Genomic DNA, 16,182 nt, shown 5'->3' on the forward strand with positions numbered 1-16,182 from the left:
CGCACGTGCGTGCATGTGTGTGTCTTTGTGTGTGCACAAAAGTGTAAGAGTGTGCATGCAGGTGTGTAGGGCTCCTAGATGTATGCATTCTAGCTGTGTGACAGAGCATATTATGATGAACAACTCGCCCAAGTGACTGATTGTGTCTCGCCACTGCCATAAATCACACACCCACTGCCCCCTTCAACCACCTCTAAACACACAAAACACACACACACACACAAACTGAGACCCAAGAAGCCACATACAAACAGAACTTTTGTAGCATCCTACATCCCACCCTCGTCCCGGTCTTTCCATTCCACCTCTCACCCACATATACACACGCACTCACGTACACACTCTCTCACACAGACCTACAATTTTCTGTCTGACACGCTCTGCAAGCAAGGTTCAAGCATAGGGTTCAGCTTTTGACAGAGGCAAGAGCGATATGAGAACCCCGATAGCAGAGAGCACCAGTACACTGTTCCCTGTATACCCATGTGCGCCATTGTGCTCTCATATGAGAGGAGATAATAATGTTTGTGTATGTGTATATGTTTGTGCGAGCATTATTCTTCTTTCTGCGACTTACCAATGTGTTTGCCCTTCATGTGATAGTAGAAGGAGACGCAGTATGGGACTCTTCCTTTGGGGCCCTTGCTTGAGGTAATATTAAAAAGTGGCGATAGAAGAAGAGCCTTGTCACCCTGAGTACGTGGGCGTGATGCTTCAATATACATGTAGTAGCCTAGAGTCAACAAAAAAGATAAAGAGTAGAAATATTAATAATAATAATAAAAGGCTAATAAAACCCTCTAATGTAAATTATAGACTGTAGGTATTGGGATAACAACACATTTTTGGGAGGTTTGTGGTAACATAATGGGTCATAAGCTACTGCCAAGTTTCTGCTTTATTTTCTATGTGATAAAAATATCTTAACACATTTAATCACATGTTCCACAAGTAAATTAGACAAACTGAGGAAAAACAATCTAATTTTTTTCTTGGTCTTCCAAGTTGTTTGACATTTCATACACCTCCTCAAGTCCTAATGTTAACTTCAAACTCTAAATCAGCTTTGAGAGTTGAACATTTTAATGCATGAAATGATGTCAGAATAAAATATCTTCCACAGCAGTCCTTTATACAGGGAGTGCAGAATTATTAGGCAAATGAGTATTTTGTCCACATCATCCTCTTCATGCATGTTGTCTTACTCCAAGCTGTATAGGCTTGAAAGCCTACTACCAATTAAGCATATTAGGTGATGTGCATCTCTGTAATGAGAAGGGGTGTGGTCTAATGACATCAACACGCTATATCAGGTGTGCATAATTATTAGGCAACGTCCTTTCCTTTGGCAAAATGGGTCAAAAGAAGGACTTGACAGGCTCAGAAAAGTCAAAAATAGTGAGATATCTTGCAGAGGGATGCAGCAGTCTCAAAATTGCAAAGCTTCTGAAGCGTGATCATTGAACAATCAAGCGTTTCATTCAAAATAGTCAACAGGGTCGCAAGAAGCGTGTGGAAAAACCAAGGCGCCAAATAACTGCCCATGAACTGAGAAAAGTCAAGCGTGCAGCTGCCAAGATGCCACTTGCCACCAGTTTGGCCATATTTCAGAGCTGCAACATCACTGGAGTGCCCAAAAGCACAAGGTGTGCAATACTCAGAGACATGACCAAGGTAAGAAAGGCTGAAAGACGACCACCACTGAACAAGACACACAAGCTGAAACGTCAAGACTGGGCCAAGAAATATCTCAAGACTGGTTTTTCTAAGGTTTTATGGACTGATGAAATGAGAGTGAGTCTTGATGGGCCAGATGGATGGGCCCGTGGCTGGATTGGTAATGGGCAGAGAGCTCCAGTCCGACTCAGACGCCAGCAAGGTGGAGGTGGAGTACTGGTTTGGGCTGGTATCATCAAAGATGAGCTTGTGGGGCCTTTTCGGGTTGAGGATGGAGTCAAGCTCAACTCCCAGTCCTACTGCCAGTTTCTGGAAGACACCTTCTTCAAGCAGTGGTACAGGAAGAAGTCTGCATCCTTCAAGAAAAACATGATTTTCATGCAGGACAATGCTCCATCACAAGTACTCCACAGCGTGGCTGGCAAGAAAGGGTATAAAAGAAGAAAAACTAATGACATGGCCACCTTGTTCACCTGATCTGAACCCCATTGAGAACCTGTGGTCCATCATCAAATGTGAGATTTACAAGGAGGGAAAACAGTACACCTCTCTGAACAGTGTCTGGGAGGCTGTGGTTGCTGCTGCACACAATGTTGATGGTGAACAGATCAAAACACTGACAGGATCCATGGATGGCAGGCTTTTGAGTGTCCTTGCAAAGAAAGGTGGCTATATTGGTCGCTGATTTGTTTTTGTTTTGTTTTTGAATGTCAGAAATGTATATTTGTGAATGTGGAGATGTTATATTGGTGTCACTGGTAAAAATAAATAATTGAAATGGGTATATATTTGTTTTTTGTTAAGTTGCCTAATAATTATGCACAGTAATAGTCACCTGCACACACAGATATCCCCCTAAAATAGCTAAAACTAAAAACAAACTACAAACTACTTCCAAAAACATTCAGCTTTGATATTAATGAGTTTTTTGGGTTCATTGAGAACATGGTTGTTGTTCAATAATAAAATTATTCCTCAAAAATACAACTTGCCTAATAATTCTGCACTCCCTGTATGTTAATGTAGAACTACTCACTCTAAAGTTGAGACCTGACACTAATGTATTATCCCATATTTTATTTATAATTGCCGTGAAACACAACAGTGCGTGTACAACAACAACAACAGCAAAAAAGCACATTGTCTGAAGATGAATGATCTTGACTGTACATACACATTTGTTTTGTTTCTGTGCCTTTGAATTTACACTTCCACATTACATTTGTATTTCAGTTTAGATGAGTCATAGTTTTCTCACCCTCCTTTGTTCCACTGCGGTCAGTGTCTGGCCCAGTGTTCGCAGACCGCTTGGGATTCTGCGTCAGGTGATTTTGTCTCGTCCAGTCAAAGATATCACTCCGGTCTTGAGAGAAGCCACATATGCGCTCATCTTCAAAGCCACACACATGGTCTGAGGTGTGTGTGTTGTTACAAAAAAAAGAAGATAGAAAAACACATTAAATCACTGACATGTCAAGTGGGTGACATTACAAACTGTAGATGACATACAAGGCTGTTTCTTCTTTTTTTTTTCACCCACCTTCCCCAGGAAACAAATGGCAACATCTATAAAGGTCTATAATGACCTCTGCAATGTGCACTTCAAACCAGACAGCTAGGCAATTACTGACAAAGTGATAGGCACCACGTAGGAGGCACTGGTATACATATTGTGTATAATTGAAAGTATGACTCTTACATTCTCAGACTAAAACTGTGTAAAACGATTAAAAAAAGGAAATTAAAAATACCTGGAATAATGAATTGCACTAAAGTAGGCATTAGATTCAAGTCTTCTCCTTTGTATTGACTGTGCAATTCAGTGAAAAAATGCTCACCTGATATTGTATAACACTACTACTCATCATGAAAATAAAAGCAGTATTAAATATTTAGTCATCCAGACATATGGCAATTACAAATGTTGTAAAATTTGTGGCTGTTCATCTAATTCTGTAGTTTTAAATAGCAGTGAGAGTCAAATACAATGTGCCAGTTTGGAAACTTAAAGGCTAAAGACAGGTTCTAGCAAAGTTCGTTGAATATGCAAAGTTCATATTGTTAGTGTACTAACGACTGCTTTGATTTATGTTTAAAATCAAACCAACAAAACAAGAAAACACTGGCATGTAGGGAATATACCATAATACTGACTCATTTTCAAAATAAAACTGCAGACGGGTGGTACAAGTGTATATGCCTCTGCTCTTATACACTCTGTTGGGAGTGCTATGGTTCACCACACATTCATGGTACAGTTTGACATGCCTAAAACTGACCTTGTAAAGTGCAAGAAAGATTGAGACCAAGATTTCATTAAATCTATCTTGAACTGTGTGATATGAAAAAAACAAATGTTGTTGGACCAAAACACATTGTTGGAGCTTCACCTCAGCACACCTACACAGTTAATGTTAAATCAATCAACCAATATGTGATTGAAGTGCAGACATTCAGCTTTAATTCAAGTGGTTTTACAAAAAAAAACAAAAAAAAAAAACTAACAGGATTGTTTTTAATGCTTGGACGAAAATCCTTTCCTTTTCTCCCACAAGATGCTCTGCTAGGCCTTTACTGTAGCCACCTTCAGTTGCTTCTTGATTGTCGGTCATTCTGAATTCAATTTTGTATTTAATAATGAAGAAGTATGCTCTATTGGGTCCATCACGTGACTGCCCAATTTCTTTGCCTTGAGAAAGTAGTTTTCACATTATGCTTTGGGTCATTATCCATTTGCACTGAAGCATTATCGGGTCAGTTCTGCAGCATTTCGCTGAATCTGAGCAGAGAATATAGCCCTGCACACTTAAGAATTCATTCTGCTCCTTTTGTCAGCAGTCACATCATCAATAAAGACTAGTGTCCTGGTTCCACTGGCAGCCATACATGCCCTAACCTATGTCTGCTGCCTCCAACATGTTTGTTGGATACTGTGGTATGCTTCTGATCATGAGTCGTTTTTCTCCTTTTCCATACTTTTCTCTTCACCATCCTTCTGGTACAAATTTGTAATTAGTCCAAAGAATTTTTTTTCCCCGGCAGGCTCTTTTATGTGTTTTCCTTGTTGTAAACCATCTTATTTCCACTCCTGAAAATGTCTCTGATTTATAAACCTTGACAATAATATGTGTAACTCTTGAAAGTGTTCTTGAGTTGGTTGAATGTTTTTTAAGTTATTTTTTAACCATAAAAAATTCTGTCATCACACTTTGGAACTGTCTTCTGTGGTCTTTCAGGCTTTTTGCTTTTGCTGAGCTGGTACCACAATCTGGTACAATCTTGAAAAGAACGTACCAGATTGTGATATTGGCTACTCCAATAAAGTTAATTTTTACCATGCCTCTAATAGATTTATTTTGCTTTATGTTTTGTTTTGTTTTTTTAGCCAAATGATTCCATCCCTCACATGTGCTCTCTTTGGGTCTTATAATTAAAATGACTGTAAAAAGCTCTAAAATACAAATTAAATATTTGATTAAAGTCAAATATGATGTGTCCTTTATTAAAAACGACCATAACACTACGTGTCAGTCAACTGTTGAATTAAAGCTGCTACAGAGTTATGCAATTTCATTTTGACTGTTTTGTTTTTATTTCAGTTTTGATTCAGTAGATTCATTTAGTTTTAGTCATTTTAATTATTACTGAATGGAGCCTGCATATGTCAGAGGCAAAGATTTTGAAAAATCAGCACAGCTATTGTAATAAAAAGCAGCACTTTTTGAAAGCAGTTGATTCGCAGTCTTTTTGACATCCAAAATCTCAGTAAACGCACCCATCACAGCCTCATGTGGTAAGTTGTAATATCATTTTTACCAAACTAGCAGATTCTAAAACTGAGGCTATTTCCTCTGTATTTTCATTTTATTTTTGGTAGTTTTTTCACAAAATCATTTCCGCCAGCTTTAATTTTCTTAATAAGTTTTTATTTTATTTAACTAAAATGTTTTTTGCACATTTAGTTTTAGTTGTTAGTTTAGTTTTAGTTAACTATAACAACCTTGGTCTGCACTTTATTCGAATATTGATTATTTGATTAAAAATCCACTGTGCAAGTGTGTAACGGCAAAACTGCAATTTCTTTGTTCGACATATTTTGGACCTGACAGTAGAAGTACGAGTCTACCTTTCTTGTTTTTGAGTGCTCCTACTGGCTGTTGACACCTTGTGAATATAATCTATAAACACAATTAGGTAAAAGCTTTAATGAGATGCAGTTTCCCTGAACATTTAATCTTCTCTGAGCTATGTGATTCTTTTAATGTTTTCCCATTAATATGCTTTGAGAGACACTTTGATACTGTCACATAGATCATTAAGGACAAAAAAGATATTTTGAAGAACACCCCGAGTTTTGTCGTCGTTGATGTTAATGTCTCTTGTTAAGCAAGATAAAGAGCCTTCTTTCCGTGGTGTAGTCACCTTCATTAGCCCATCTGGAGAGCAATTATCAGAGACTCACTAAACAAATGAAAATTGAGCCAAGAGAGTATAACAACAGCCATCTAAAACCATCCAAGCTGACAGCATCAGTGAAAGCTTCCCGGACACACACAGTCCGCTGCAGATGCATATGGCTTGTGCTCCCCAAGAGGACGGCGTATGTGTGCCTCTTTGTTTCAGGGAGCTAATCTATTACTATTCACACCCTGCTCTAGTACATGCGCTCCTTTCAATTTACACTGTTGTTCTCGCAGTCTGTTCCAATCTGCTGTTGTTTTAATTGCCTCACCCTGATGGAGCCAACTGACACTCCTGCCAGAAAAATGCTGTGTGTCTCTTAATGAAGAAAATAGACAAGATGCAATTGACTGAGAAAAAGAGAGAGGGATGGTAAGAGAGAGGCAGGACCAGGATAGACGCTGGTGGAAAACTGTGACAGACAGAGGGGGCTAACAGAGAGAGAAAGGAACTAAAAATCTATGATGAGATGGAACATAGTTTTAATATAGCCTGATCAAGTTTAAAACATACAGAATGGCCCACATTTTGTATTTGAAAATTTTCAAGCCTAGCCAATCATATCATCATAACCGACCTGATATCCTTCTCCCATTGTCACCATTTCAAGACATTTAAAATTCTATAGAGCTTGTTTCACCCATCATTTTTTGTTACCCCATTATTTTCATCGCAACAATATGATTAAGGGTCATGAGTCACGGGGTCGCGTGTTGGGAACCTTTGCCTTGGCAGACTGGTGCTGACACTGCTTGGAGCAAACATGCTTATTTAAACCTTCATCAGAATTCAACATGCCTTCATCTCTTTACCACTCTGTCATAAATCAGTTTGAAAAAGAAAGTTAAAGATGATCAAATGTACAAGAGCAAAGGATGGCAGTTGAGTCTCACCTGAAGGTCTTGGGTAAGTGTAGGCTGTAAAAAGAATTATGATAATATTGATTAGCACTCAAACATGAACATCCCATCAATTGATCTATGCTCTGTGTAAGTATATGGTTGGATTAAAAAAATATCTAATGACTGCAGACAAAGATCGAGGATTTTAAGAGAGACTCACGTTCTGAATACTGGATGATTCGACTGACATAGTCCCCAGTGCTGTAGGTGGTAATAGGGGCCAGCCGGACCTCGTAGGACAGAGGGATTTTCAGGTCTGATACTGCGTAGGACATCAGAACACCCTTTTCTGGTGTCTTACCCTTGAGGTCTATTTGTTTTGACAGCAGGTTTTGCTTGTTCTGCATTCATACATAGGTACACAAACACATACACACAAATAGAAAAGATGAAGGCTTGTTAATGTGCAAATGTACTTGGTCAAAAGTGTAAAAAAAACTGTACATACAATGATTTGACTGAGTAGGAGAAAGGGTAAAGGAGTCACATAAGGACGTGTCAGTGGTGTCAGGCATATTTCCCATTCCCCTTTCTTTCTTTTCATTTTGGGTTCGTTCATCTTTGGTCATACCCCATCAGCTCTATCACTTTACTTGGATGTCCTAAAATTTCGTCATTCAGAAGTCACTGGGAAAAAGCCACAACTCATTTAACAACTCCAGCTCATCTCGCATCTGGAGGATTTTCATGCAATCCTAATCCTTACTAGTATAATAGTCATAATACCCCAGCACTTTCATTTAAATACACAAACAACATCAGACACAGGGTTGAAGTTTTTTTGGAGCAAAAAATAAAAAATAAATTAAAACATGGCAGCTCATTTTTTAACAACTCATTATCAAATCACATTAGTGTATGTTTTTATGTGAAATTACATATAGGGATAAACTTACCTTTCTGGGGTATATTCCCAACCAACATAGCTTAGGTATGTTTTCAGTCTACTTTATTTTCAAAATAAAGTATACAAGCTGCCTTCCTAAAATTGATTCTCTCTAAGAGCTTTAAAGGCCAGAAGAGGCTACATTAGTTTCGGTATATCAGTGGTCTCCCACATCAATTTTGATGTTTAAAAATACCTGTTGGTTAGTTTTAGTGCTCTGAGCAAGTTATGTGATTTCCACTTCTGTTTCCACAATAGGGACTCAATAAGTTTGTTTAATAGCAGCACTTTTCAATCATGCATGCTTTTAAATATAAATACAATCTTTAAACCCCCCCCCCAACTTCCAATAACTTATTTAGCTGTGTATCATGAAATATTAAAATGGTTAAGATATTGAGCTCAACCAATTGGCGTCTTCTCATTCTTTTAAAGTTAAGTCTTTTTTTCCATTAAATAGAGCTACTGCTGTGTTATTCCACCCACGGAGAGAAGGATCCATTAGCTGTGTATCTGCCTCTGATCCCAGCTACTTAAAGACCTGACAGTGAGCTCAATCTAATGCATTAGGTCAGCCACTCCACCATAACAGCTTAGTACACCCACAGCATGCCATTATCAGGTAACACATGCAGCACAGAAGTGTGTGTATACTGCGGGTATTGTGTGTTTTTTAAGTGTGCACATGGTTTTGTGTTTATGATAAATGTCTCCTGTACAGTTTTCTCAGATAGTCAGCAGCTGAAGTTTTGTGAACATCATATAATTACAGACACATTTTTTTTTATATTCAGCATGAATTTGGATTTAGGATCTCCTAGATATGACATTTCATACTTCTTGAGTGACACTGCGATAAAAATATATATATAGATTTATATAAAGGTATATCTATTAAAAATGCCCTTATAGGCTCAATTGCTGTTCTAATTTAACATTAAATCACTGGTGGATTTAGTTACTTTTGCTATAATTGCTATAGTACTCTATGCTCTGACATCCTCCCTCAAGTTAAGGTGTGCAGTTTTCATTGGATGTCTACATACTGACACAAATTCCAACTCTGCTAGACTGAGCTGACTCCTGCCTGGCCTGCCAAAAACTTTGTACAACTCCAATTACTGTGCGAGACCCCAACGGCAGCCACAGCCCAAGTGTGTGCTCAGCAACATGCTTGGTATCAAGTCCATGCATCCTCACCAGACATTGTGCCATGATGGCAAACTTCTTTTCTCAGTGCCACTTTTGGTGTTTCCATTTCAGTTCTTCCAAAATGAAGTTTGCCCTTTTTGCCAGACATTGGCGATCCCTTTTGTAGCTCCACCAATAGAGACCATGAAAGCTAAATAACTGCTTACAGAAAAAAACAAACAAACAAAAAAAACCACTTCTTCCACTTAAATATTTTTAAGTATAAAATAGTATAAATTGTATCTAAAAACTGAACTGCTAAAAAACAAACAAACATCCAAACATCCAACATTCCTGTTGCAATGCAACTAACCAAAATACTTGAGACCATCAGTCCATGGCTGATATACAATGGACCTAATGATCCATTCACTAAAAACTCGAAGAAGGTAATTTTAAGTAAAAGCAATAATACAGCCTAATAAAGTTTTAGGCCAAAAATGGTTTACGGCTTCAATTTCTCCAAAAGCAACGAGTCTTGTCAAGTACTATAGGGCATGATATGAATATCATTTGTCCATTCTTTTGGTGCTGTTGTTGCTTATTATTTATTGTAATCAACTGCAACTCCAACTGCAGATGAGTGATTTCCTCAGATATTTGCTCCGTTGCTGGAGCATTTACACTATCATATGATGCAGAAGACTATGAATTGCACCCTTTTAGCACCAACTTATGCTCATATTGAGCCATAAAAAACATTTACACTCTGCTCACACATCGGATATGCATATTTATATGGAATACAGCAGGAAAGAAAAGTTATGCACATTTAAAATGTATAGAGTGTGTGTTAGCAAGAAGAGATGAGTGAATATCTGCCTGAGTTTTGGAAATATATTATCCTTTATTAATGAGTGGGCAGTGTGTATGTGTGTGTACACGTACATGCAGTGCGCTGGAGATTAATGATACTGAAAAACTATGAGGGGACTTTAACACACATGTACATACACTCTTTAGGACCACTGGATCAATGAGGTGCTGAAGTGTGACTTAGAGAAGCCAGCTGCTCCTACCACAGGTTGAAGTCTGTTTCACCCTGCCTCTGTCTTTCTCTGCTTTCCTCAGCAGGACATATTGTCAGTGTCTCTATGCTTATTTGTGTGAGTCTATGTGACAGGCAAGGGGAAAGGGGTAAGAGTGCAACAAAATAGTACAAAGGGAACAACAGAATGAGACAGGAGTGGGACTGACATATTGCCTGCTGTACAGACACTTTCAGCCAAACAGCATTTTCATCTGTATTGCCATCGGACTTTTAATAAAGACACAACAAGACAAATATTGTGTAAAAGAGGGCAAGAGCAGGAGAACTTGTGCTATGAAATAGGACCATGGAGGCAGAGTGATCTGTAAATGACAGAAATGTGGACTGACAGCATACGGCGAGGCAGCCTTGTGCTAAGGTTAATTTTTCTATTATCGTCTGTTAATGGTTCTCTTTTATGACTGATCCAGCAATTTACTGATACTTGATGCATTTCTTTGCACTCTGTCTATTGAAAAGTTATGCTTACAAAGGCCTATGTGGTCTATCTGTGTGCAAACATACGTGTGTATCTGCCTTGTTGGGCTAGTTATGTACATAAATTATTCCTATATTTGATTTAATGTACAACTCTAATTCATCATGAATATTTTTCATCTCTCATATATATGGTAATGTGGACTGTGTGCTTGCACAGAGACACTTTGTGTGACTGTGTGTGGCTAAATCTTAGAGTGCAAGAACCTGAATAGTTATTATGTGAAGGCAGGTCAGCTACTAGCTGAACAACTTCAGTGATATAACACACACAACTTGGGTTTAGACTGGTCAATATAGAAAAGAGGTGAAGAATATTCAGACAGGAAAGGGATTTTTTGAATAAAAATGGATAAAAACAAACAAACAAAGAAATGGAAAGAATACAAATATAAATTATATTTCATTTCTGGCAATAGCTGAATTTGAGTAAGTCACTTTGTCACCAGAATCACACACTGAATTCGTGATTTTTACACTTTCTTTGGTTTCTTTTAGGCTTTAGCTTCATTTTTGTGTGTTGTTTGGTTTGATCTTGATGTTTTCTTAGGCTTAAGCAACATACACACTGAAAGCAATTCACAGCAATGAGCAAATCGCTTCCAGTGTATATGCAGGTTTAGGCACCAAAACCAGTCAATGTGGTTTAGGCAATAAAACGAGTTGGCTAGTGTGAGAGAGAGACTATTCGCTCTTTAAGTCTGATGTCATTAGCTGTTTCCAGGTCCTCTTCAGGTTCCAAAGTCAAACAAACACTGCAACATCACTGAGAGTTAAAAACTGTCTAAATTCTTTCATATTAAATAAAATGATGAGTGTGGCTGCTCTACCAGGTGTAACAATTAAGTTTAACATCCAGTCATCATGAGAAACAGGATTTATGAAGTTTAATGGACTTAGAAGTTAGAAGGGAGTTAGCTGACTAATTTCCATCTAAAGATGGCTAAAGAGGTTTCTTGGTTACCAGGTTGATATTTTCCTTACATTAGTTTTAAAATCATGCTGACTGTAAAAAAACAAAACAATGGGAGAATATGTGTAACGTTCCTGGTTTTGTATCTTCTTGAAAACGTGTATAACATGTTTTCTTAAAATGCAAACATGCTATACACTAACCAGCCTATTTTATTAAGAACATCTTTTCAAAAATATCTAATCAGCTAATGACATGTCAGCAACTCAGGTCACTGAGGAATGTAGATATGTTCAATATAACCTTAGAATCAGGGAGAAAGGCAATTGAAGTTATAGCAATAGGGACAGTAAGGCAACAGTAAATACAATAATGAATCTTTACAGCCAAGATATGCAGAAGAGCATCTGTGATTATACAACACAACCAATCTTTTTGGGTAATCTGTCTTTCACTAAACATGCTTCTGTGACTGGCTACCTCATCAGGGAGTGGGGGGGGGAGGTATTGTCCAGCATTGTCCTTATCTTGGACAAGATCCGCCTCTCCAACACCACCTTAAAGGAGTCCAGCTCCATCCCCACAACACTACTGGCCTTGCAGATCAGTTTATTGAGTCTGTTGCCATATGTGACCCTCAACACGTGCATAGAATGGGACCAAAACCACAGAGGAATGTTTCCAGCACCCTATTGAATCTTTGCCCTAAATAATTAAGGGAGTTCTGAAGCAAGGTGTACCTAATAAACTGTCCAGTGAGTGTATGTAAGGACAGAAGTAAAAAAGTAGTTTCTGATTGGCAAGAGTTAATAAGGATATTCAAAAACATTCACCAAGGCCATGTTATTGCATACGAGGTTAATGGAAAGATGCGGTTAGAGTCAGTCAGGAAAAAGACCAGAGTTTTATAAATTTGATTTACAAGCCTACAGAAAAAAATCATAAAATGAAGAGAGAGCAAAGTGAAATAACAGAGTTCAATCAGCTAGCTTCAGTGTAAGCACACACAGTGAAATATTTCAGCACACAAGCAGTGAGAGACTCCAGTGTCAGCTAGTCATCGTTTGTACAGTTGGTAGAGGACTGTTTTGAGTGGATCAAAGGAGACTTCACCAACTCGACTTCTCAATCAATTGGAAACACCCGCGTTTCCATAGCTGTGGCAGCTGCAGACAACCACTGCCTTCATCCCTCTAAGTGGAGACCTCTCTATGTAATGCTCTCTCTGTGCTCTTCTTTCCTTTCCCCTTACTCCAACAGGTCACTGCAGATGGTGCACGTCCTGAACCTAGTGCTGCCTTTCTTCATGTAATCATTTATTTTTTGTTCTTCGCAGTAGTCAAGTGTTTGTTCAAAGGTACATTTTTAATCAATGGGATTTTTATCTGTAATATACAATAGCAGGAACTTTATTTTGCAATACATAATAAAGTGTCTTGAGCTGCCAATTGTCGCTAAATTGTTGATGGTTGAAATGAATTAAACTGAATTGAAAACTTCAACATAACTGCATGCAAATATATGCAACTAAAGCAAAGCAAAAGACTGATTCACTTTCTCTTAGAGTTAAAGACATGTTTACTAAGCAGCTTTCTGAATGTCCATTTCAAGTTTGATGACCAGCACGTTAAACCTTTCTTGTTCTTCCCAGTTGTTTATGTGTATTTCTAGATTTTGATAATGTGTAACTACTTTTCAGCAAAGAAATTCTACAAATTTGACCCTCTTGGGTTTGAATCATATTTATTTACATAACACATGAGTGCACATGCATCACAGAAGAATTCTGATGACATAAACCCTGAGCTTTCTGTGTGTGTGAGCTAGAGCTGGGCGATAGAACGATATGTATCGCGATATAACTTTTACTCGATAGAGAAATTAAGCTATCGCGATAGACCTCGCCGCTCTTGTCCTCTTAAAATAAAAAAATAAAAATTAAAAATTAAAAAAAAGGTCAGCCAATCCAAACTAAGTAGCGCAGAGCCAAACCAATCACAGCCGCAGCGTCACGTCGCGTGACTTGTTACGTACAGCACAAGTGCCAAGCCGCACGTGTGTTTGTTTGGGAAGCAGCCAGCGGGTAATGGAGGAAATGAGTGTGCCGACTAGAAAAATCAACCGAGCGTGACCGAAGAGAAAACAGATGATGGTTCCAACGCCGGAGAGATTGTCGAACGGAAGAGCCATAGAAGTTCCGTAGTGTGAAGGTATTTCGGCTATTTCAAGTCTGACAAAAAACAGAGTAGCGTGCACTGTAAATTGTGCCGAAAGCAAGTCTGGAAATACAATAAACTGGTGCATGCGTCACACTGTGCGCCACGTTATTGTTTCAGTGAAATGAATTTCTACAATACTGTTACTGTTAATTCTACTCTCTGCAGTGTTTAAATGCTTACACATACACACATTTACTGTCCGTCCACACATACGACTCGGTTCTGCTTCTATGCCGCAGCTTTGTTTACTTTTTCCCACCGAGGCTTCTAGACTTCTGATTGGCCAACATTTCTGCACGGTTAGGAATCTAGCGCCACCTGCTGCTTTGGCATGTTCCTAGCAGCGTTTTTCTTTATTTCTGCCTTTATGTGTGGACGGGATTATTTTTTAAAACGAAAACGGAAAATCTCCGTTTTCAAAAATACCCGTGTACGTGTGGACGTAGCCTCAGTCTCTGACTGGAAGCGCTAATTCGTCATTCGGCTTTTGTCAGACTAAAGTAACTGTTAAAACTGTTTGAAAAGCTCAGCTATACAACAAGGAGAGATTGAGAATTTCCTTTTAGTTCTCAGTTTATTTGATATTGACAAAAGTTAGTCAGTTTTGTCTGTTCTTCTGTAAAACAAACTAAGATTTATTTTTAGAATTAATATTTTGTTCCTAAGTGGAATTGACAATTAAGTAGTCTGTTTCGTTTGTTCTATTTTGAAACTTAAACGCTTTAGCGGCTGCCTTTTGTGTAGTTTGCAATATTTGCCTTTATTTATCTGAAAAAGTCTCATGTTCCTTAAGTACATCTACCCTGTTGAACTTATTATGGGAAATAAATATTTAAATAAAAACAAACTGCTGATTATTTCACATTTTACTTGTGAGCAACGGCACATTTAAATCTTACAAATATAGTTATTTGGCTTATATCGTGATAGATATCGTTATCGCCTGAAATGAAAAAAACATATCGTGATATGAAAAAATCTCATATCGCCCAGCTCTAGTGTGAGACAAAATAATATCAAAGCCTTGAGAAACAAAAGTAAATCAGCTGCTCTTGCTGTAAAAAGGTAAAATTATCACATATTAATTTATTATCTCTCGAGGAAACGTGGAGTGAGGACAGGCTTTTTAAAAAAAGGCCCTGTCAACACTGTTAATTCAAACACAGGGAAACCCCCTGCAGGGAGAATGAAACTAAATTAAGACGTGTAAGCAAGGATTTCATAGCCTGCCAATGAGTCTTGGTGTAAACCACATAAACTGCCATGCGAACACACACACACGCGCACACACACACACGCACACACACACACACACACACACACACACACACACACACACACACACACACACACAAGGACATTCCTTGTTCAAACGAGTAAATATATTAATGCCAGTTATACAATATGAAATACATTCATATTCTTCAGGCATAAAACAGAATAAATCTGCATTAAATCTCATTTGTAAATAATCATTCTGTACATTCGATAATCTTTAATCCTACAACTGTTTACAACTTGCATAGTTCCCATTTCTGTATAGCTGTATATCTCATATTCTGTATAGTTTTTCATATTTATATCCTGTTCATATCCTGTACATAGCTTGTACTCACTACAGCCTGTACATACTTATAGTTATAGAATATTCACAACATACTTCATACCGTGTACATTATAACATACCATAATAGACCCATTTCTGTAATATACTCACATATCTATATTATTGCTAATATATATTGTAATATATCTATATCACTAAAGCACTTCTGGAGGGATGCAAACTGCATTTCGTTGCCCTGTACCTGTGCATGTGCAATGACAATAAAGTTGAATTCTATTCTATTCTATTCTATTTAAAACATACCTATTCACACATAATAAAAGAATCAAGCTGAAGCAAAAAGTATAAAAGTTATAGTCATGTAGTCAGATCTGCGATGAAGAGTGCTGTTCTACACGAACCGAGTCCTCTTGTATTCCCCTCTATACCTGCTTGTTTCTCATGAGACCCCCATATCATTTTGTAGGTGCTAAAAAGATAGAGTGCCAAGGCGTTAAAAGGATGAGCTGGAGAAAATGTTTCAGAAATAGATGGGTTGTGAAATTGAGATGGTATTACATTTGAATTTTCTCGTACTCTATTTAATAGTTGAGAGGGCCAGTGAGATTTGATGTTTTTCTTTAATTTGCATCGTATTTCTCTCCATTCGCACTCTTCCGTTCACTTTCTTGCTCACAACCTCCATGCCTTCCTTATTTTTCTGTCTCTTTTCACTCTCTAATGAAAACATAAAAAAAAAAAATTCAGGTAAAAACCTTGAAATTCAATTAAAGCTTAACAACATTTAAGAAGTCCTAAACTGCCACTTAATGCAACTCATTATTTTAACACTGTCGGC

General features: G+C 37.9%; 1 protein-coding gene across 1 annotated transcript in view; it reads right to left on the bottom strand.

Annotated features, from left to right (window-relative positions):
- mdga1 (MAM domain containing glycosylphosphatidylinositol anchor 1) overlaps positions 1 to 16,182 on the bottom strand; it is a 194,697-nt gene that overhangs the window by 37,319 nt on the left and 141,196 nt on the right. The window contains exons 11-14 of the mRNA XM_085353267.1: positions 7,201 to 7,381; positions 7,032 to 7,055; positions 2,936 to 3,088; positions 578 to 733 (exon numbers count right to left, since the gene is read on the bottom strand). Coding sequence (XP_085209393.1) covers positions 578 to 733; positions 2,936 to 3,088; positions 7,032 to 7,055; positions 7,201 to 7,381 — 514 coding nt within the window. The remainder of the gene's footprint in view (positions 1 to 577; positions 734 to 2,935; positions 3,089 to 7,031; positions 7,056 to 7,200; positions 7,382 to 16,182) is intronic.

Source organism: Diplotaxodon limnothrissa, linkage group LG1 (assembly GCF_057381915.1).
Source record: "Diplotaxodon limnothrissa isolate DT_005_m linkage group LG1, D_limnothrissa_male_GT1.1, whole genome shotgun sequence".
Taxonomy (NCBI): Eukaryota; Metazoa; Chordata; class Actinopteri; order Cichliformes; family Cichlidae; genus Diplotaxodon; species Diplotaxodon limnothrissa.